We start from the raw sequence: 22,761 nt of genomic DNA, 5'->3' as shown, positions 1-22,761 counted from the left end.
ATGAAAAAAAAAACACTCACTTTTCTAAATCTCTACTCCTTTCCGTCCATTTATTAGGATGTGTAACACTTTCACCATTACCTAAACCTTCACCTTTCTTAATCCCATGAGTCAATTCAAACACTCTTGTACATGATAAATGATAATGACTATTTTTCACAGAATCCATAATTTCTTTAAAATCGTTTGAAGATTTGTCGAGCGTTGGGTAGGTTGATAATAAGAAAGAAGAAAGTGTTTCAGGTGAGAAATGTCGGAATGGACAACCGTGTGTGTCTTGAGTACCGGGTTGATTTTGAGTTAAGATTTGTTGACAACTGTTGATTGAGTTAGTGAATCCTTGTTCCTTTTTTCTTACTTAAATACACAGTTTGGCGAAAGATGAAGTGAGAAAGGATCAAGTAGGAGATCGACGTGGGGGGTAAGGACGGTTGGACTGGAAGGTAGGTGAGCATGGAGAAGAGGAGGGGAAGGATGAGGGGAAGACAGGAAGACAGGAAGAAGGAAAAGGAGAAAGTAAAAGAGGATGAAGGGGGGGCGGGGGAGGGGGGGACGGGAGCATAGGGGAGGTGGAAGGAGAAGAGATTGAGGAGGAGGGGACAGGAAAGACAGAGAGAAGGGAAAGACAAATACTCAGACTCACCTTCTAGGAGGATAATTAGTACGTTTTCCTTCTTGTCCATAACCATGTCTTATATTATATTTATACTCTTTATTAAATTTATCATCCGACATTGTTGATCCGTACATTTTTCTCCAAAATACAATAGCTTCATCTAAAGGAAGTCCAATCCCCTATCATGTCAACTTTTCGTTTTACTTGTTTACTTCAATCATGAAATCACCATGGACACCCCTGTACATGTTTAAACCTGTTGGTTTTCCATCACCAACATTGAACCTTTTGAGAATACAGGGAATTCACATCTAGATCTAAAGATCAAAGAAGGATGCAAAGAGGTGATTACGTTTACAATGAATAATTGAGATTGACATTGAATGACTAACCTTCAAAAATAAACCTAGTTGTAACCTTCCGAAATGTTTCAAATGTGAATCTCTTTTCAAACGATCGTAAAGATTTCGCATACATGGTGGGAAATGTTTACGTGCGACATCATCAACCATCTCAGCAGTGACTGCGGCGTTATTTTCTGATGGTTGGAAATCGCTTGTACCGATACCGGATAAAAAGCTTGCTGCTAGATGTTCAATGACGGGACCTAGTCGTTCATCTTCGTCTAATCTAGGAAGGTTTTTCGCTGTGATCTAAACTTAGTCATGTTTTCTCATCTTCATCTTCATCTTTCACCTGTATTGTCCTCCTCTTCACACCCGAGACGAAGTGATAGGTCCTCCATATTTACTATCCTCTTCACCATGTCATCTTTCATGTGAAAGCACCCATACTAGCCACCCCTCTTTGACTCGGTGTACATGAGGATGGAACAAAATAGAAGAGCACTGTAGTGACCCTAGGGAAAGAACCCACCTCTAACGCTCGTTCCAGACGCATGGCAAACGCTTGTAGTACTAAAGACAATTGTAAACTCTGTGGAACATACGCCATTCCACCTTTTATAAACACCCTCCTACTTCCCACCAGATCCGGTACTGTCCACCAAGGTACTTTGAACCAACTCTCAACTTTGAAAGTGTCTTCTTTCCCTTGACCCAGACAAGTCCGTAATTGAGAAGCCAAAGACATTTTCTCAGTCTCGTCCACCAATTCCCAGTCGAATTTCAAAGAACGAAGGAAATCAGCTCTTTCGACAAAATCATCAGTCTCGAAACGATGTTTGAACAATGCGACCTCTGATCGAACGAACCGAGCACGTAAGTCCGGACTGAAGGTCAGAGATGAGATATATCGAAATTTTAATAACTCGAAATCACAATCGCTCCACATCTAACCACAGAGCTCGCCCAGGACTTCCTAAGATTTGGGGTGGGGTTAAGAAATGTATGTGGCGCAGGGGGTGGACAAAATACGAACCTTCGACAAAAAGCCAGTCGTAAAACCCAATGTCCAATCTCGTCTTTCCGTCTCTCAGCCTCCAAATCGACATTCCGAGCTGTATTACTTGCAAGAGGTAAATGTTGCTTTAGATACGTAGCGACGGTAGAGGAGAATTGTTGATATGGTAATGACCGATGAGAGAGAGATTCGATATATGACAAAACGCGTAAACGAGCAATAGCAAATGATTCAAATTCATCTATCGTTATGTCCAATGAAGGAGGTTTCGAATAACTGGGTATCAGTAAAGGAGAAAGCAGTGTCATGAGTACTCGCAAGTTAAGTCGATGCCTGTACCGCGAGCTTTGCTCTTGCTCCCCGATGGCGGAATGCCTTTTGTTGAGTTTAACCTCTAGAGCAGCGGAAGATGAACCTGCGGGGATATTATGTCGTGTACTGGGCTTGAACATGTCGAACTTGTATGAGCGATTCTGTTGTCCAAGCTGCGTTTCAAGTGATCATGAGAAAATGAGAAAAGCTACTGTAAATATGTCGCGTCGGACGCGTTCAAAGTGGAGGTGACAAAAGTTGACGTGGATTTATTTTTCCAAACGAAAATGACGTCAATGAGCGAGTTACACTGACTTTTTGCAGTGGAATTCTGAGGCAATTCTCAACAACGACCATGTCTTGGCTCTTGCAAAGCTCTCCCCCAGGTTACGCAGACGAACAGCTATCTTTTCATCTCTCTTCTCTCTCCACTCTACCCCTCTCACAGTCTTCCGACCTTGTCATCGCAGAGCAGGAGTTTCATCCCTCTCCCGCACTTCAAGTCGCCCTGCATGATCTGTCTTCTGGCCCAGTCACACATACTCGACTCATTGATATTCTCAAATCTCTCGAGTCATCCGATGGCAGCTCTACCAATGGACTCAATCCAGCAGATCAATCGGCTCAAGCGGAAGCTGTGACCCGAGCGGTAACCATGGTGTGGAAAGAGGTGTTGCAGATGTATGTGCATGGGGCATTGCAACTTGAGGAGGAGAGGATTTGGTGGGATTCCGTTCTCTCAAGTAGGCGTGGAGTAGCGGTCTACCTTGTGCAAAGTGAGTCAACTCTAACCCTACGTAGTCGCTTCCCACAACTAATCATCAAGCCCTACCTCACCGGATCTTCAGGCTTTTACCCCCCGTCTCGTCCATGTCCCTACAGTCGCTACACAGTCTCCAGTGGCCTTCATTGACCAGCCTGTACAGACCAATTCAACCCTCTCCATCAGCCGCTCTGAACGCTATCACCTCGCCGTACCTTCTGACCCGAAGAGAGATGTTGGCATCTCGCAAAGCTCTCGAAACAGCTCGAAACGATGCCGCGAGGAAAGTGGGTGCTCTTGCGTCTCAAGGTCCTCGATGGTCCTCAAAATCAGAAGTGAGCCCTCGGACGTTCACTCCTACTGATATCAATTCGGAAGTCGGACGCATCCATGGACTCATATGTCAAGCTCTCAACATAAGCCTCACGACTTCTACCACCACTAAACGTCCTCGATCATCCACTATCACTCCTCCTTCAAGTGGATTTGTCTCCCAAGTGACTCCCTCTTCTCTTTTAGAAATCCTCACCTCTCACTTACCCCAAGCTCGAGCCGATATCGACGCTATCTTGACCACACATCATCGACCTTCCACTTTGACACGGCTCTGGTTCCCCCTTTTGTTTCTTCCCCCAACCTTGTACTCGGCGGCGTCATTGATCGTACGCAACAAAGAATGGATGAGACAACAAGTACTCAATGCTCGAGAAACAGTGAGGGGGTTCGTCATACAATGGGTATGGGAGCCGTTGGAAGATATAGGAAAGACCATTCGCGGAGGCGGCGAAGGCTTAGGCGTAGCACCTACCACAGTGAGGTCGGATCAGGAGAGTCTGGAGAGAATGGTGATGGACCTAGGGAGGGATTACTATAAGCTCGACGGTTCAGCTTTGCAAGCCTTAGGTGACAAGGTCAGGAATGGTGATATGGAAGAGGTGTTAAGAGTCTACGAGAAAGAGATGCAAGTAAGTACACAAGAATGCCTCTTAATCACTAGCTGACAGAAATAGAGTCCACTGAAGAGTGCATTGTTAGGCAGTCTTATTAGAACACTTCTTATACAGGTGCAGAAAACGAAGGTCAGCTGGATGAACGTTGACAGCGTTCCAAGCTGACGTATATCAGACCGATCTGTCTCTGTCACTACTTTCCCTTGACCATCTGCTACGATCACAACAGCTAACGTTCGCCTTTGTTGGTGTTGCTCCTTCTGTTTTGATCCTCTACGGACTGGGAGGATGGCTGCGTGGAGTATACAGAGGAGAAAAACGAGGTAAGACTCGACGTCGCAGGTATTTCAATGGGATGCGGTCCGTGTCATCCTTATTATTGAGAGGCAGGCAAGCTAAGGATGTAGCGATCTCGAAAGACTACTGATAACATCCCCCAAGTCGGAGGAGAAGATGTCCGACGAGGCACATGGATTGTTGATCGTGTCAGTGAGTGGGATGCGGACTTGGGCAGCGGGGCTGGGCGGAGCAAGTCGAGAAGTGAGTAGCCAACCTTTTTAGAAGACTGGTACTGAGTATACAGGCCTTCTTGGAGGACTTGCGTATGGTGGAGGATACAGAGCTGCTGAGACGAGACAAGCTTAGGGTATTGGATCGTATATGGCGTTGCTGGGGGATTGACGGTCGTCGACAGTGACGGCGGCCTATGCATGAAAATTACCACTTTGGGTAATCAGGTGGAATCCCTGAGTCATTGTCCTGCCGGGACAGACCTCTCCTCTTTGACCCATCACTCTGCCTACCTCACATACCCTTCCATCTCTCGTAAAGGGTGTAAAAATCACCGTGTCACCACTGTGGCGTGACAGCGCGAGCGAGGGAAGAGTGCTCAAAGGGGTGTAAAGTCAAGTATAGACGTTGAGGGATCGGTCCGTTCCGTGTGGTCAGTTGAGCGTCAAGTGGTGTTCACATCCAAGAGCATCCAAAGAGTTCATACAATCGTGAGTGCATCATATGTACAACTACTTGTACTTTTCTCCTCATCACTTGGCTCTTTGTCGACACCAATGATATCTTTTTGCTCTCGACAGGTCAAGGTCTTCTTCCCGTCGTCATGAGACAATATTAATGGATGGTGGCGAGTGATTAGTGATCATCCTACCTACTACCACAACCCTCCATCTTTCCCCCGTGACACATCTTGCAATCACTGACTCAATCAGTAGTCTTAAATCCACTACGTATATCACTGTTATCTTATTCCTTCTCCATCCACCCCTTATCACAACCCTATCTCGACCATTCGCACTCTCGACCATTCACAATCCTACCCGAACCCATCCTTTCATATCCCCTTCCGACGCTTTACTACTCCTTCAACCCATTGTCCACATTTGTACAATTTCATCATCATGGACACATCTACTTATTCTTTCACTTCTCCCAACGAACCAAAATCTCTTCCTAGAACTTCGACCCCTTACAAATCTCATCCACAACCTGGAGGTGGAGGTGGAGCTTGGTATACCCGATTGATATCACCTTTGACCGACACGCGTCAATCTGATACTTCTCCCTTATCCACACCACGTTTATCTCCAGCTCAACTACCTATGCAAGAACAATTCCCTCATCCTCCTGAAATGCCGACTCCAAAACAACCGGATGGAGACTCGAACCAAGGATTTTCAACCGCCTTACTCATCTTTATTCCAATCATGGTCGTCGTTTTGACCGTCCTTCTGGGATTGATTGTCTTTCTAGTGGCCGTGTTGTTTATGCGGAAACGTAGAGGTATAAGATTGACTGAAGATGGTGGACCTTTAGATCTATCAAAAAGTGATGGTGTTATAGGTGAAGGTGGAGTTGATGGAGTTGAAGCTAGATGGTTGGAAAATGTTGAACCTGATGTTAGAGAAGCATATAACAGAGCGAAAGGTATGTTCTCATTTCCTCAAATTGAAAACGAGGGAGAGTTTGACTGATGAGAAAAGATTGGCAAGCACAATATCCACCTGCTTCAATACCTACCGATATCACCCTTTCACAATTTCTATCAATACAAGAGAAAGGTGTATCAGCCTGGTCTTTCGAACCTGATTACGAAGAAAATCTTTCCCTTTACGTTCAAAGTCGTACGGAAATAACCTTTTTAGCCGACGGACCAGGTATGGCCGCACGTGAAGGTGGTGGGAATTCAGTCATGGCTAATTTACCTTTACCGAAATTGAACGAAGTTTATTATTGGGAAGTCAAAATGTACGAAAAACCCGTTTCCACAGAAGTTTCCATCGGATTAGCTACGAAACCATATCCTTCATTCAGATTACCAGGATGGAATAAATATTCAGTTGCTTATTTCGCTTCTGATGGTTTCAAATCACACAATTATCCATTCACAGCTTCTTCCCATGGACCACCTCTAGCGGAAGGTGACGTACTCGGTGTGGGATATAAACCTCGTACAGGAACAGTTTTCTTCACTCGTAATGGAAGAAAAATGGACGATGCTTATTGCGGATTACAACGATTAAATCTTTTTCCTACTATCGGTGCGAATGGTCCTTGTACCGTTCATGTCAACCTTGGTCAAGCTGGTTTTGTATTCATTGAAGCGAATGTTAAGAAATGGGGATTAGCACCAATGACAGGTACATTGGCTCCACCTCCGGCATACGGGAGTGAAAGAGGTAGTATATTATTAGATGCTGGTTATGGTACACCTCATGCTAATCAAGCTCCGACAAATCTAGGTGGTGTAGGAGCTTTATTAGAAGCTGCAAGAGCTAGAGCAAATGTTCAATTCGGTTCATCTATAGGATCATCTCAACATGTTTCATCTCCAGGAGGTTCTATTCATTCTTCTCGTCGTCAACGTTCTATCAAAACTGTTAAACCCGGTTCAGTTCCAGTCAATCCATCACCATTACGTGCCAGTGAAGCTGGTCCTGGCCCAAATACAGTTTCTGGTTCTCGTCGTCGATCAGGTAGAAACTTGGTTTCGGGTACAGGAAACACTTATGTTTCTCCAACGGATACACCACATATATCGACCCGTATTCCATCACCGGACGCATTGGAATATGTTGATTCGGAATCAGAAACGGATGATTCGGTTAGAGGATACGATACGACATCTTCTCATGAAACACAATCACCTATCATGCCACCTAATCCTCCAACACCCAATTTATTGGATATTTCAATGCATTCTCTCAACCCTAGAAATTCGAGACAACATTATTTCGGTGGGAGAGGAACGGGCGAGGAAGTGGTGGAAGATGGTGAAGAAGAGGAAGATGAAAGTGGGGAAAGTGATGAAACTGCTAGACCTCCGAGATTGACTATGGCCGTGTCGTCGGGTAGACAAGGTAGTCCACCTCCTCCGGGATATGCACCATTGGATCCTAATGTTTATTCCGGTGAGTTTGCATTTTACTTCTTTCCTACTGTGTCCCCCCACCTCCACCACCACCTTCTCTTCCTTTCCCTCTCTCATCTCGTCCATGATGGTACATCTTTTAGCTACTCCAGTTCGAGCCATTTGGAATGGACTTGGAGATTTGGTCGGGCCGTCTATCCTGTGTCAGAGATCTATCAACACTCGTTGGATCATCAGTCAATACGTCGAGGAAAGCTTGTGCATCTGGACTTTGGAGCCAAGACGATAGAAGCGAAGGGTTATGTCTGACGGACAGGTGGTCTTCCAGCCGATTTACCAGAAGAAATGATTCATCAAGCCATAGCAGCCATGGGAGGGGATGAGTGAGTTATCCTTGGGTTTTTCATGTTGAAGATTAATCACTCATGGTTCAGTTCCGCAGCAGTTGGCACTCCCCCAACTTCTCAAGGAGAAAGATCATCGTCTGCTGGACCATTAGGATGGCTTTCGTTCGGTTCTCGAAGACCATGAGAAATCGATGTATGATGGAAGTCAAAGGGTAGGGTTGTATATCCGGATCAAAATGTATCGAAGAGAAAGAAAAACCATGCATCATCTGGAATCTAGTCTGTCGCTTTTTAACTTCAATCTTCTATTAAAATTGTACAATTTTCACCAGAAACATTGGTCAAAGATTGACAGTACGAGTACGAGTACTCTTACTCGTATTGTTGAAGGATCAACGTCCAGTGATCTTAGCACTCGTACTCAGACTTGAGGTATATAGAGGTAAACTTTGCCATGCATTTTGGTACAACACGAAAAAAAAGTACAACTTTTGACTTCTCCTTTCTTATACATCCATCCTGATTCCAACCAAGATGAGTCAATGTATGATAAAGATGGGAGAAAAAAGGGAAATGACAATAATGAAACTCAAGGAATATCAAGGAAAACCAGGTAAAGGTCCTCTTGCTAAAGCATCATTCAAAGCGTATAAATAACTACTCCTCCTTGATCTATCCCAATCTTCTAAACCCACCATACCTGATTCAATTGTCCCTTCTTCTTTCCCAATACCAATACCTTTTTCTAAATCTTTTCCTTTACATTTATATATTTGACTCACACGACGTAATTCTAACCCTGTACTTGACCTTCTTATCTCTGTTGAACTAGTTGGAAATGTATCTCTTTCTCTCTCTCCTTTGATATTTTCAAAATTCAAACATTGTAAATCATCTTCTTTGTATGTTCCAGCCCATGGGATATCGACATTTGGAAGATGATTTTGATCAATGATAGAATTAACATCTTTGTTTGTTGGTTTGTCGAGGTTATTGGAGGTAGGAGGTGGATTCATGAGTGTTCCTACTGGAGATGAAGAAGATGAAGATGAAGGTGGAGGGGAATGTGAATGGGAATGATCATTTATACCTAATACCCAACGTAATTCTGGTTTTGGGAAAGAAGATGGTTGTGAGAATTTTGAATCTAAATGATTTTGATTGGAATGTAATACGGGTATGGGAGTTTCTAATGCTTTTTCTTGTGATGGTGTTAATTCGGCGAGATTACGAATAGGTTCAGCTTGTAGGATGTTTTGAACACGTTCACGACTGTTTGTCAATGACTCTTCTTGACATCTCCCCCCGTCTAAGTCAAGATAGGTCACCGTGGTTGGGATGCTGCCTTTTCTCTCCAGGGATTTTTGCCACATGGCGAGATGACAAACCCAGTAGGTATCGCAGATAAGTAGAGGAGAACGAATAGGAGATGGAAAAACGGATGTTGAGGGCAACTCACGAAACTAGAGAATCCATCAATGCGTGAAGATATATTCCAGGACTAATTTGAGAGCAAACTTTGATACTACAACAATTATCATTCGTACTTGACTAGTCATCCCTTTCGAAAAAGATTGTGCGAGTGTCAAAAAGTGTGGAAAAGAATGAAATCCTCAAAAACTCACATTAAGAACCCATGAAATCCTCTGTAATCCGTATACATCTGCAAAGCAATCCCTACTATGAAGATTATGGATAATGCCACTACTGGCAAGAGAGATTCGCCACAGAGGAACACTATTTTTGAAACTGCTTTATTAACTTGGTTCTCTAGTCTCCCCGACTTCACAAGCTCCTAGCACTGACGCTAGCAATTTCGGCCGGGTAGGAGACGAATGAAATGTGAATGGACTTAGGGGGAAAAGATAATCCCTCAAGGTAGAATACTCACTGGCATCATCCATCGCTCGAAAACCATTCCGATGTCGTAAGAGACCATAACAAATGAGTACGCAAAGAAGAACGCTGGCCACTAAATGGTCAACTGAGATACGATGGCAATTGCCAAAAGCAGTAAATCAATCCTTGTCAAAGATGACATGAAATAGAGAGATAAGACTTACCCAGTTGTGTACAAACACTTGCCATCTGTCTTTCAGACAATCATCATCAATAGGGATATAAAAACCTACAAGAATCGGTCGAGCACGAATGGCACGTTCCATCAATGTCGGGCCCCAATATATGACGTCTGATCTGTCCAACTTTCCAAAACTCCATGGATGATACATCCCGTATATTGCACTGATCATCAGCACGACTCCTCTCCTGCGATTCCGATTCCACGGTCAAGAGCGGAAAGGGCGAGCCTTCACTATTCGGATGGAGAAGAGAGCAATTGGCAAGCTTTGTCTATTTTAACATTCACAGTGACTGTGAATATCGGAAGTGACATAAACGAGACGGAGATGCGGGATGTGGTACAATGAAACAAATACTCACAAAACCACACCCAGGACAAAAGTCGGAGTGACCAATATCAAGCATGAAACAAGGACGAGATGACTGCGATCCCAAATTATGTATGCCCTTCGGGTGAAGAATAGCAACACGGGAAAAGTGACCAAGGAGTAGATGAGAATGACGATTTGAGTGAAGAACTAGTTGTCAGGACCAAAGACACAGATACAAATTACAAATTATCCATACGAAGGAAGAGGTCTAAGGAAAGTTCTGACTCACCCAATCGGAGAAGACGTGAGAATAAAAGTCACTGGAATGTCGAATGATGAGAAGGTTTTGGGCTATGCACATTGCCAAGTGAACGATACAGACCAAGGTTATCCATATGACGCCTATTCGGGCCAAACGGGTGTCTCGTTTAGGTTGATAGAAAAAGTGCCATACCTGATATGAGCTTGAAGTCTTATGACCATTGTAAAGACCGAGAGGAAGGTTGCCAAACACATCAACTAACAAGAGAGAGCGTGTGTTTTGAGTGATGGGTGTACTCACCATCTGCATGGAGCTTCCTACTATCAAAGCTTGTACTACGTTTCCGACCGTTGAAGCCTGTGATAAGCTCGATCTTCGGTCTTATCTTGAATACGACCCAGAGCGATACTTAGCTCTTGTGAGGCAGATTGATCGGCCAGTTGCGAGAAGAGATTGACAGCAGGAACTGAATGACAGGGGGAATGAAGAGGAGCAGCAGGATAATGAACAACGCTTGAGTTGAACTCACCAACATCAACTCGCCTACATCATACTGTCTATCAGCGATTCTTCTTCTCTTCACTACCGATAAGAACAAGTCATCAACCAACAACCATCAGTCGCCATACCATTGAGCCCTTCTTTCTGGAGAACTTGAGAGACAACGAAAAGCAACGATGGATAATTAAGGACTCACCACACCGAAATGAGCCAAGATCATGGCCGTATCGTCCGTCTCACCATTGGTGACTTTATACGAACGCATCTCGGCGTTGTACTCAATCACCAATTCCACCAAGTATCGATTTATCGTCCCCTTGTTCCTCCAGTTTCTTTTCGCTATCTTACTCCCCAGACAGCAAGATCTTCACAAAACCGATGGCTGGTCGGGTGATAGCTTGGTCTATGATGAATGAGAAAGGGGTATTCCGTACAGAGAGCTGTGAGTCGATAGATTTGTACAAGAAAGATTAGAGTAAGTGAAAAGTAAACGAGTGATTGAAGAATTACTAGTATATTGACGAAGAAACGAAGAACGTGTCAATCTTCAAATTATCTTTGAGGATCCAAAGTACGATTGATCATCTTGCCATTCTTCAATCCTCTCATCCTCGCCTCATATCTCTCACTGTAGAAGTACCTGGGACATTAGCCAGATCCGATCTTGATTCCAACGAAAGAGTCGTACGTCAATTCATAAAGTCTGGCTAGATACTGGTGGTTTGTCCCTCGTACCTCTCCCCGTGGTGCTCTTTGACCAGGTGCGAGTCGGGTCATGTCGGGGGTTGGGGGAAATGTCACCCTCTTTGGACTGGGCTTTGGGCCGTGAGACATTCATGTTTCCCTTGTACCTTGGTTACTGATTTGTCAGGCTGAGGACCGGAGACGGGTGCAGCTGCAGGTGTAGGTCGAAAGTACAGAGGGGGAGGGAGAACAAGGTTTGAAAAGGGAAGGTAGGGGAAGGGGAGGGATGTGCATTGCCGGATTTGGCAAGTTGTGATTTTTGGTTCCGGTGCCTGTAGATCTTCCGACGGAATCAAGATTGGTCTGTCACCTCTCAACCGGATTTTTACTCTAACACTCTATAGAGTATATGCACTGCACGCGTACGCTGGACTCGTCAGTGGGATACAAGTACTGACTAGAACAAGTTGTTCAGTAAAACAAAGTACGGGAAAAATGTCGCATTGCATATTGCATAGATGATACAAGACAAGATACAAAAATGATATCATGATCTTACAATTGTCCCAGAGAAAATGCCAAATGCCACAGAATATTCGACCAGCGAACATTCCCCTACTCTCATATCTCTACTTCTATCATCTATCATAGTCCGTATTGTTATACTAGCAAGGCATGTATCGTCCGTTGGAATTTTGTCGTAGACTACGTGTCTAATGGACGTTTTTCGTTTTGAGGAAACGTCATAGCGATGTATTCGCCAGACAATCCAATGAGGAGAATTTCCTATTTTTGATCCACCCGAAAAACGTCAATGTCGTCAAGACATAAAATTCGGATTCGTTCTCGTTTCCGTATAATCGACCTTTGATTGGTCTACCCATCATAAGAGACAGATGACAATAGGGATGATAATCCAACAATTTGAGAATCACCATGCCCAATCCCTCTCCCATTCGTTCCAAGGTCCATTCCCACCCCATCGACCAAACATCCATTCCCCGAATACACCTCTAACATCACCCACAGCTTTATCCGGTTGATCATCATTCAAACATGCCATGGCGAGTTCTGGATGACTATCGATAGATGCTAGAGAAGCTTGGAGTTGACGGACAGAATGGATTTGTGAAAATCGAGAAGGAGTAGTTGCTTATTCATCAGTATACGAGTACTCCTTTCATGAAAGCCCAAGTAAAGACGAGAAGACTCACCGTAAACATAAGAATATCTAGATAATAATTTTATACTCCAACGTCTTAAAGAAACTTTTCCTTTCACTTTTCTCTCCCCAGTCCATACATCTTGACCTTGACGAACCACATTTTTCAAAGAGAAATCTGTTTTTTCCCATGATGTGGTGAGTGGTAACATTGGGTCTTCCCTCTCGCACATTTCTTTCTCCTTTTCTCCTTGATTTTTGACGACGGGGAGAATTGGGATTTGGGAGAAGGGAGGAAAGCTTCGAGACCAGTTTCGCCGGAAGCTGCGATCAAAGCATCGATCATACAGTCTCCACATCCCGGTTCGACGAATGCGAGATGAGTGAAAATTTCCGTTGCGGGAAGAGAATCAGTGTTGGTGAGCCAATCGGATGGGAAACATGTAAAGAGGGATAAGTGACATGATTTGGAAGGTTTATCCGGGTCGTGTGGGAGATGACCGTCGAATGAGGCTGTTGTAAGCATCGAGGTAAACATACTTATTATTATGAGGGATAAAGGTCGTGTGTCACGATGTGGATGAGGGAAGGGGTTGAAGGTGAAGGCGACAATGAAGAGAGTAAAAAACTCACAGAAGATATATTCAGAATGTAATGGCATTTCCCATCCTGAATCGTTACTTATACCCTCGATATCTCGCAAAGTCGTTCTATCCCCTCTGAAAATCTCCACTTCCCCATCCTCCTCCAATTTCATCCCATCATTTAAACCCAAAACCCTTTTGACCTCATCTCTAGCACCATCATCCCAAACACCATTCTCCCCACCTAATTTCGCAACCGCCCAAACCCATAACAAAGCTTCTCTCCATCTTTCGATCCTGAGATGAGTGACTAACCAAGCCATTTCCACATCCGCCTCTCCCCTCTTACTCCCTCTCAAACCACGTGTAGACGATACGCTAAGTGCGTGGGAGAACATGATGCTCGCTTCATGTACCAATGCCTTTGAGAGGGATTTTGGCATGTGATGCATGTACATCCTTTCTCTTTTTGGGAATCGGGAAGAGAGAAGGACGCTGGCATGTTGTAATCCTCCCCATTCGCCAGAAGTGGATTTTAGATCGGGTGTGAGGACGGGTCGGACTGTGAGACCTGGGTCTAATCGGATGACTGGACCGAGTAAAGGGTGATGAAAGTCGGATCGTGACATGGGGGAGAGGATGAACATGTCGTCGTTGGAAAGAATGCTGGAGGGTCAGTTGCATTTCTGCCTGTCTGAGTTTGATAAAAGATATATATAAAGAGGGAGAGAGGAAGGAGGAGAGAGAGCAAAGACGAATGAGATGAGTTAAACTCACAAATGATCCGCTAAACCATCTATAAACCCAATCCTAGTTTCAATCTCAAAACTATTAAAATTCGGTAAAGCCAATTCTTTCCATTTCTCCTCACTCTTAAATTCATCTTTCACTTCTTCCGGTAATCTTCCTTGATCCATAGGTAACCTAAAGATTTCCGAATGTAAATGCCATTTCAACCTCATTCCGTCTCGTTCATCCAACCTATTCTCATTCTCATTCCTTTCCCAACTTTCCACCATTATGATATCTTTCGACCGTTTATGTGCAGAAGAAGAAGAAGAAGATGATGATGATGATGTGGATGATACTTGTGATTCCCAATTTAACCAACCTGGTATTTGACCAATTCTACAATTTTCCAATTCAGCTTGATCATCTTCTAAATCTTTACATTTAGCTTGAAAATCCGCCGAAACGACATGTACCTTTCCTAATGATTCTCCAAGTGAAGAGATCCCACTTCTTATCGCTCCTCTTAATTCACCATTTTCTCTCCATCTTTTAGCTCTACCTTTTAATGAAGAAAGACCTTCTACTTCTACTCTTGAATCGAATTCCGCTTGGAATAGTTCTGAACTTCCATTCACGTAAAGATATACCAAATCTATTGGGGGACTTGGGATAGAGGATTTAGGTTTGAATTTACCTTTTGAATAAAAAGATTCGAATAGGTTATAAGATGGACGAAGTAGAGATGTTAAAAGTTGTATTTCAGGAAGAGATGTAGTGAAAGGAAGTATGACATGATAAGGATCTATTTGAATGGAAGAAGATCCTTCCTCTTCAATATCATCGTTTTCGTTTTCATTTTCATTTTCATCTTCATATTCAACTTGCATGCCTGCATTTTCGGTGTATTCTTCTTCTTCTGTTTCTGTTAAAATTGATGTATCGTCCAACGATGGAGATTCTGATGAAGTGAAGGAAAGTCCAGATGAAGAGGAAGGGGAAGAAGAAATAGGATGTGGTAACAGAATAGTATGTTCTCCTTGTACCACAACTACCTTAGATGTGATTTTGAAATCCGAAATGTATATCTCAGAAGAAGGAAGAGAATGTATAATCATTCCATATCCAATTCCAACCACTACGAACCCCATTAAGAAAATCAATATTCTTCTCTTTCTTGAATAACCATATCCTATTGATATTTCAGGAAAAGGGAAAGAACCTTTTTCCGATTCGTCCATTCCTACATTAAGAGGTGTAGAATTGGTTCCTAGAGGAGTTAAATACATTTCCGATCCTGGAGATACAACATGGGAAGATGAGGGAAGTGAAGGTGATAAGAAATGTGAGGAAGGTGAAGGTGAAGGTGATAAGAAATGTGAAGGTGAAGGTGATAGAAGATTTGAAGGTGAATGATTAGATGTTGTTGATAGGCCTAATTGAGATTGATTTGATCTTATGAATCTAGTATGATTCGACATTGTTTCAAGTATTTCACTTGATGAAGTAGGTAATAAAACGTATGGTCGACGTTTTGTTTCTATGGAAGACCATGTTGAACCCATTTTTGAAAAAGAAGCTACGATGAGGGGATAGATAAGACAAAGGTATGCGATGCAGTCACCAGGATATAGGATAGAGGAGAGATAGATATACAAGGGAGATGTGGGGTGAATCGGGATACTTTGTAAGGGGGGGTATCTATTTTGAGAAGAGATGCTACGTAGCTGCTAGCTGCGCGCTGCGAGGAAAGAAAGGGAGTGCGCAGTTTGAAATCCCGATATCATGTGTCACCGACCGAGATCTCAAAGGTGTTGATTTGTCCCAAGTTTTTGAGTTTCAGAAATGTGTATCCTCTATGAAGATGTTTGAAACAGAGTATCGGATGAATAGAGAGTGATCCAGAGGATGTAAAATATGAAAATCATTTTTTGGTGTCCACAAGACATACTCGTGTGACAAGAAAAGCTCAAAGGCGAAAAGGACGGGGGATCCGGGGGTACGGGGGATTACACGCCGACACGGAGTACCGCCTTGGGGTAAGCTCGGTTTTGACCGACTTATATTTAGCCACTTCGCCTCCCAACCGTATTCTCCCTGTCTCGGTTTTACTTTTTTACAGTTTGACCCTCTCACCCCCCACGGTTCACGCGTTTAAGGTACTGTAAGTACCCGGCTTACCTGTCAACCTGACAACTGCTTCATGCTATACATAGTCCATAATTAATCAAATTATACTAGTACAAAACCTATTTATCACTGCTTTGCAAGGCTAGCCTGGACGTAAGTTCCTGAACCATCTATTCCAGCTGTATCCCTCAAACTTACCTCAATTTCATCTTTGTACCTCTGAGCAATGGTAGTCCGGGCGAGTTTCATAGAAGGAGTGAGGAGACCATTCTCGGGAGACCTGTATGTGAGCATTATGCTTCAACCACAGTAACACATACGTGATGAAGGCGTCTGTGCGACGATCAAGGGAAAGGGAAGGACAACGGTGATGTGTGACCAAGAGTATTTTTGACTCACCACTCTTCATCCGTCATAATGACATCCCTCACCCACTCGGCTTTACTCAATCCGGCACGTTGACCAACAGCGAGTAACTGTCCAAGAATGATGTTTACCACTTTTTCATCTTTAGCCCAAGATTGTGGTGTACCGTTACTGGGAAGTTTAGCCGCAGAGAGGTAATTACGTAGGTTACCGTCGTGCTGTTCATCAGCATACATACCATCCTCTCGTCATCTCTGGTCTACCCATACGCTTGCCAAACTTTACAAATTACAAGACACGTCCAGTATACTCCTGAAGACGATAGGAGGCGTGTGTTCATTTGGATCAAGATAATCACTCACAGGATACACGATAGCGATAGGTCGTTCAGCTTGAGGAGGAGCAACGATACAAATCATCATCACGACATCTCACAAATCAATCTCGACTACTTATTCAAGAACAGAATGACTCACCACAAGCTTTGTAAATCGATTCGACTTTGTCTAAAGCAAGATATTCACCGTTTTGCAACTTGACCTGTTTCCATCAGCAATCCATTCAATGACAGATTAAAACTTCACCAGATGCTTGATACGATCAACTATTCGAAGGGTTCCATCAGAAGACCACCTTCCGATATCTCCAGTCTTCAACCATCCATCATCTGTGAAAGCTTCCGCGGTCAATTCAGGTCGGTTGAAATAACCTTTACAGACGTTGGAACCACGAAGCCAAATCTCTCCTTGAGGAGGGTTGACATTGGTAAGATAACCCAACTCAGGAAGAGCTGTATGATCAGTCATCAATCTAGAATACTTTCCACAGGGTAGTAATGACATAGATAACTCAAGATGGATAAAGAAGAGGTGGAGTTACTCACAATGAAGCTTGAGTTCAGTGGATGGACCTAAAGTTCCAACACTTCCAACCGACCATCTATCAGGAGTAGTGATAGTTGACATTCCGCAAGTTTCTGTGAGTCCGTAACCTGATTGTCAAAGCTATTCTTATTCCCACCTTATATACTTTCATTGTCATCACAATGACTCGAGTGATCGAAGCAAAGTCACACAGTCACGCACCTTGCATTATGGGTGCTAATACCGTACTGAGAAATATCTGAGTCGATTCACTCAAAGCTCCACCACCACATACCGTCATTCGAACTCTACCACCTGTCGCTTGCTTGACTCGGCCAAACAAAACTCGATCGATTATTGCGTTGAGTGGCCATGGAAGTGTTTTCTTGCCCCATACAGCAAATGAGAAGACTGTTCCCACGATCGGTCCGGCGTCTGAAATCTTTTTCATCATACCTTTCCTAATGGTCAGTTCGGGATCACCGTTCATACCGTTATATCCTGTCATCAATGATGTAATAGAGGAAAGATATCTGACCGTATCATTTCGAAGACTGCGGGAACTCCGGCGAATAATGTCTGATATGTCAATTGCTATTCTTACAGTGACGCAAAACAAGAAAGCTTACAGGTTTGTAAGCGGCGAAATCACCCTGACAATTACGAACGCTATCATCTAGCAGCGTCTTAACGCTAGCATATGCGAGAGGAACACCAAGAAGGAGGAAGGTGTATTCCAGGAACTATACATCAGATTTGATCTCAATCGCTGTCAGAACTGACCTGTTCAAGGATATGTGCCAAAGGGAGATAAGCCATCAGCAAATCGGACTCTGGTCGGAAGATCGTTTCGAACAGTTTGATACTTCCCGCCACTTTCGTCAACTTCAATCTGACATGATGACTTACATGAAGAGATGACGTTCGCGTTAGACAACATGACACCTTTTGGAGGACCAGTGGAACCTGAGGTGTACATGATACAGAAGAGATCTTCCTCGGTGGGTTTAGGTCCAAGGTCTTCGGCTCTGACTGGTTTGTCCAAGCCCAGTTGCTTGAGAGCTGTGAAAGTGATGATTTTGCCCCCACGAGATTCGACCGTCTTGGAGATTTGCTCCAGCGTGGGCTGATATGTGAGTGAATATTTCTTTCTGAAGATGAGGCTGGGATCTTCGTATACCACTGCCAAGGTATGGATGAGGGTGGAGTATGGAGAAAGCAATGATTTTGGAGCCGGTCATGGAGCGGATTCCAAGAGATACGATGTGACGCATTGGGAATGTGTGAAGAAGAGCCAATGGTATAATGAGCGACCGATATGCTGGAGAGTGGATGGCGGTTGGAGAAGTAGAAGGAAGGAACCACAAGCCTAAATCTTACTCACCGTATCAACCGTTTCCTTGTCATCATAAACCACCCATTTAACCTTTTCAACCTTCTCCAAAACCTTTCCCACCAAATTCAATTGTCCTTCCCCACAGAAAACCAACTCCACCTCCGGTTCTTCGAGACTGACGATCAAACCTTCTTCCCCCAGTGTGGTATAAGCCGTGGTAATAGTATGACCCAACCTGGCGAATGTCTGAGCAATCAATTGCCAATTGAGACATGTATCTGCGTAAATGGATACTCGTGGACGAGAAGGGATGGGAAGAGATGGGTTTGTGAAGCCTAGATTGATGAGACCGGATGTTAAGGTGGTTACTGTTTGATCGAGTTGATTGTAAGTTACGGGTTTAGGTGTGGAGAGTGTGAAGCTGATCAAGTCAGTCTGATTTCATTTCGAGTGTGTCGATAAGAAAAGGTTACGAATATTGAAGAAGAAGAAGAGGAAGAAGGAGGGTAAGGTGAGGAGGATAAGATTATTATTAACTATTTCCAAACTTTTTCTTCTTCTTTTCCATCCCGGTTAACTATCTTGATCTCTTCTACAACCCCAATTACATCTCTATAATAACAAGCAATCTTATCACCATACTTTTTACTCTATTCATCAGTACAATCCACATGTTCAGTCGAATACTGTAGGACATACCGCATATGAGTATATATCACCGACGATCACCACCTCTTCCCCAGCTGGACGTGTTAGTAATTTATCGACGGAAAGATGACATCGTCTTATAGATGGATCTGAGGGGAGTGGTACGCATGCGAGCTCGGACATGATGTGAGACAATGTATAGTCACTGAAATTAAGGTGACTTGAAGTTGAGACTTTGATATCTTTCCCAACATTACGCCCATTCGCCCATTCGCCCATTCGTATCCTCTATCGGAATTCAAACGTCATACCTTTCACTCATCACCTTTAACGATTTAGGGAAAAACCTCGTGGGGGAGTACGTACATGATCGAAGTTCCAAGTACAATCAAGAAAGGGTCCGAACGTTTGGAGATCGAGGCAAGCTTTGTTCGATCTGATACTGTATGTGATAGTTGTACTTCGAGATCAAAAGTTCAGTGGAAAGGTCAGAGTATATAGAGATAATGGTGATTCTCATGAGTCATGAATCAATTGTCACCTATGGGTTTTGGTAAGAGAGTTCGTGCGATCTTGTAAAGGGAGACATAACAGCGTTGCGATGCATAATGATAAAGATGAACGATGAATTGATCAAAAATAGACAAAACCCACTTTTTCTCAAACCTAAACCCCCCACCCGACCTTTTACATCCTACGAATAATCACTATCCGGAATTCTTTCCATCATTATCCCCTTAAACCTTCTCAACCTTACCATCTTTAACAAACCTCTTAAATTCCCTTTCTCCGCTGAAAACTTTTGTCTATCCATAACTTCTTCAACATAATCCGCTTCTGCCCATCTACGCATTTTCAACATAGACATGAGAGTAATGACATATGTATCGTTATTCGGTGTAACACCATCATCCACCATTTTCTTGAATACTTTATATTGTAAACTTTCTTGACCTCTTCTCCAACCTCCTAATGGCCAAGTATTCTTTTGAACATCCATCAAACCTGCTTGTCTTAGAATCATATTATAACCAACTTGATTAAACCTTCTCCCTGATGTTTCCATTCTGCTAACTGCATCCCAACCATCCGCTTCCCAACCTCCGTTGAAATATCCAGAAACCAATGCTGTCCAAGTTTCAACACCAACACGAAGATTATTCTGTTTCATAGCTGATAACAACTGTTCTGCTTTTTCTAAACCTTTAGAATCACCATTCTTGGATAAATCGGCGATTAGAAGAGAACACATTCTTTCGTTTGGTTCAACACCTTGATTATGCATTGCCGTCAATGCTGCTGAAGCTAAATCTACTCGACCGGCACGTAAAAGTCCTTGCATCAGAGTGGTATATGTCACGATATCAGGCTTGAGTGATAGTTCAGATGCGAGATCGAATAAATGAGTCATAGAATCTATATCGGCCATACGAGCGTGATGTCGAAGGACAGTGTTGATAGTGATTATATCACATTTTATCGCTGAATCGTGTTTCGCAGCTTGGTCGAATAAGTTAAGACCTACCATTGGACCGATTTTGGGAATTAAGAATGAAGCAGAGATGACATGATTGAGCATTGCCGTAGGTGGCCAAGGAGCTTCGTCACCGTTTTCAGAATGATAAATCGCTTTACATTGTTCATCGTTGATAAATTCGTTCCATGTTTGTTGAACTTTGTCTAGATCACCATACCGACCCAAACCACGAATGTATATCATGTACATGGCAATATCACGTACTCCACCATTGTCCAACGTCTCTTTCCAAATGGTCCCCAGTCGTTCGAGCGCAGAAGTACGTGAATTGTCTTTGGGCTTCTCGTCATTGAGGGCAGGTCCGAGACTATTCAATGATGAACCTTCTTGAACGATATGAGCCGTCAGGTCGTCAACTTGAGCGCGATGTGCGAGAAGGAGACATTGTATGGATCGAGGTAATGGTCGAGGTGCCATGGTCATCACTTCTTCAATAAGATCTCTCCTAGTTTCTTCACGGTAAGTTCGAACGGTACGAAGGAAGACCCGGAGAAAACGAGTGAGGATTTGATCTCTCAAGTCATCTCGTAATAATTCTGGTGTCGTTTCAGAAGAATTATCTTTATGCTCTGCAGAATGTTGGACGAGTTCCCGAAATCGAGTCCACAATGTCACAAGAGCCGCGAAATCTTTCTTGCCGACGAATCGGGCGAGTAAAGAATCCAGATCGTCGATGGACTGGGGTAAGGGCGTGGTATGGGTCGCAGACGACAAAAGACCTTGTATAGCTTCTGAGTAAGGCTCAGCAGTTGCTTTGCCGGATCTAACAGAGTCATTGATATATTTCTTGATGTCTTCCTCCGGGGGGTATGTGAATTTATGACCACAAGGACCCAATTGTCCAGTTTGACTTCGTAACACCGCCCAAGCAGATGCGATGGGAAGAGGTAATTGTGATCCCGGTCTAGCTATACTGACAACTTTCAATCTCTTATTGAGGACCTGGTACAAGGTAAGAGTTCTACCTGGATCATTGTATTTGGCATGGACTTCGCGAAGTAACCAATTACCAAACGCTTTCGTAACAGCGTCGACATCATCAGGTTTAGATTTGTATTGTTGTGTCATTAGCTGGAGCCAACAATGACCGAGGACATCACCGGTATCTTCCTGTTGATATGGAAGCGGAGGATATCGTGGAACGGATTTGGTCAACGTCAATCCCAACTCTGCGACATGCGGGTTGATGATATGCATCCTTTCTTTCTTCTTGATGAGTCCTTTTGAGATCTGTGCGAGCTTCGGAACATCCGGTGTGGTTTTACTTTTCTCGAGAACATCTAAGAAAACCTTCTTCATGAATTCAAGAGGAGGTATTCGAGGTAATAGTGTGGTGAAACGGGGGGGACGGGAGAGAGTATCAGAAGGGAGCGAAGAGGAAAGAGAAGGTGTGTGGGATGAAGATTCAGGGGAGAGATTGGAGGAGTCGTGAGACGTTTGGAGGGGTGAGTTTCTTTCAGGTGAATGAGAGACGACGAGAGGTTTTTGTGAGGGAAGTCGATTGTCGGTTCTGTCATGTTTGCGGATGAAAGAGGGACGGGTTTGATCTCGAAGACGATAAGATTGTGGGTACGTAGGAGGAGCAGAGTTTCGGTAATCGGAGTGAGTGGATGAATGTTGAAGACCGAACGGTCTTTGAGAATGAGTTCTCGTACTGGTGAACAAACGTCTGGCTGGGATGTTGGGTCGGGTGAAAGGGTAGGGGTAGGAAAGTGGTCGTCTGGACGAAGTCGAAGAGGAATGTGATGGTGGAACGAGTGTCAATTGAGTGAATGACCGAAAAAGAGAATTTAAATGACTATGGGTTGGAGGTAGTGCTGAACATCCTGATTGT

General features: G+C 43.7%; 8 protein-coding genes across 8 annotated transcripts; 3 read left to right on the top strand and 5 right to left on the bottom strand.

The window, feature by feature from the left end:
- Positions 1-16: 16 nt before the first annotated feature.
- On the bottom strand, positions 17-2,430 carry TREMEDRAFT_60105 (uncharacterized protein; the record flags this gene model as incomplete). The annotated part of the gene is made up of 5 exons (XM_007002646.1): positions 17-317; positions 644-795; positions 1,009-1,269; positions 1,493-1,847; positions 1,997-2,430. 5 exons carry the CDS (start codon positions 2,428-2,430, stop codon positions 17-19), a joined length of 1,503 nt encoding a protein of 500 aa, XP_007002708.1.
- A 215-nt stretch (positions 2,431-2,645) lies between these two features.
- TREMEDRAFT_27296 (uncharacterized protein) lies at positions 2,646-4,700 on the top strand (the record flags this gene model as incomplete). Its single annotated transcript, XM_007002272.1, has 6 exons — positions 2,646-3,066; positions 3,117-4,018; positions 4,064-4,132; positions 4,179-4,369; positions 4,411-4,543; positions 4,587-4,700. The coding sequence occupies 6 exons, from the start codon at positions 2,646-2,648 to the stop codon at positions 4,698-4,700; spliced, it is 1,830 nt and encodes a 609-aa protein (XP_007002334.1).
- Positions 4,701-4,795: 95 nt separating this feature from the next.
- TREMEDRAFT_71079 (uncharacterized protein) lies at positions 4,796-7,772 on the top strand (the record flags this gene model as incomplete). The annotated part of the gene is made up of 5 exons (XM_007003001.1): positions 4,796-5,004; positions 5,227-5,941; positions 5,998-6,939; positions 7,015-7,425; positions 7,702-7,772. The coding sequence occupies exons 2-5, from the start codon at positions 5,416-5,418 to the stop codon at positions 7,770-7,772; spliced, it is 1,950 nt and encodes a 649-aa protein (XP_007003063.1). The 5' UTR covers positions 4,796-5,004; positions 5,227-5,415.
- Positions 7,773-8,170: 398 nt separating this feature from the next.
- On the bottom strand, positions 8,171-9,476 carry TREMEDRAFT_56342 (uncharacterized protein). Its single transcript, XM_007002543.1, has 3 exons — positions 9,358-9,476; positions 9,192-9,257; positions 8,171-9,004 (listed from the first exon to the last, which is right to left on the bottom strand). Exons 1-3 carry the CDS (start codon positions 9,393-9,395, stop codon positions 8,332-8,334), a joined length of 777 nt encoding a protein of 258 aa, XP_007002605.1. The 5' UTR covers positions 9,396-9,476; the 3' UTR covers positions 8,171-8,331.
- Positions 9,477-11,106: 1,630 nt separating this feature from the next.
- TREMEDRAFT_67607 (uncharacterized protein) lies at positions 11,107-11,304 on the top strand (the record flags this gene model as incomplete). Its single annotated transcript, XM_007002920.1, has 1 exon — positions 11,107-11,304. One exon carries the CDS (start codon positions 11,107-11,109, stop codon positions 11,302-11,304), a length of 198 nt encoding a protein of 65 aa, XP_007002982.1.
- A 1,199-nt stretch (positions 11,305-12,503) lies between these two features.
- On the bottom strand, positions 12,504-14,937 carry TREMEDRAFT_67606 (uncharacterized protein; the record flags this gene model as incomplete). Its single annotated transcript, XM_007002919.1, has 6 exons — positions 12,504-12,724; positions 12,787-12,956; positions 12,998-13,247; positions 13,368-13,984; positions 14,096-14,304; positions 14,407-14,937. 6 exons carry the CDS (start codon positions 14,935-14,937, stop codon positions 12,504-12,506), a joined length of 1,998 nt encoding a protein of 665 aa, XP_007002981.1.
- Positions 14,938-16,303: 1,366 nt separating this feature from the next.
- On the bottom strand, positions 16,304-19,573 carry TREMEDRAFT_27383 (uncharacterized protein; the record flags this gene model as incomplete). Its single annotated transcript, XM_007002284.1, has 14 exons — positions 16,304-16,457; positions 16,577-16,761; positions 16,906-16,973; positions 17,020-17,083; positions 17,128-17,333; positions 17,427-17,534; positions 17,629-17,867; positions 17,945-17,985; positions 18,036-18,149; positions 18,190-18,281; positions 18,316-18,532; positions 18,800-19,163; positions 19,280-19,392; positions 19,442-19,573. The coding sequence occupies 14 exons, from the start codon at positions 19,571-19,573 to the stop codon at positions 16,304-16,306; spliced, it is 2,097 nt and encodes a 698-aa protein (XP_007002346.1).
- A 511-nt stretch (positions 19,574-20,084) lies between these two features.
- Positions 20,085-22,226, bottom strand: TREMEDRAFT_28279 (uncharacterized protein; the record flags this gene model as incomplete). Its single annotated transcript, XM_007002390.1, has 1 exon — positions 20,085-22,226. One exon carries the CDS (start codon positions 22,224-22,226, stop codon positions 20,085-20,087), a length of 2,142 nt encoding a protein of 713 aa, XP_007002452.1.
- Positions 22,227-22,761: the final 535 nt, after the last annotated feature.

Source organism: Tremella mesenterica (assembly GCF_000271645.1).
Source record: "Tremella mesenterica DSM 1558 unplaced genomic scaffold TREMEscaffold_2, whole genome shotgun sequence".
Lineage (NCBI taxonomy): Eukaryota > Fungi > Basidiomycota > Tremellomycetes > Tremellales > Tremellaceae > Tremella > Tremella mesenterica.
This window is presented reverse-complemented; position numbering and strand designations above follow the sequence as displayed.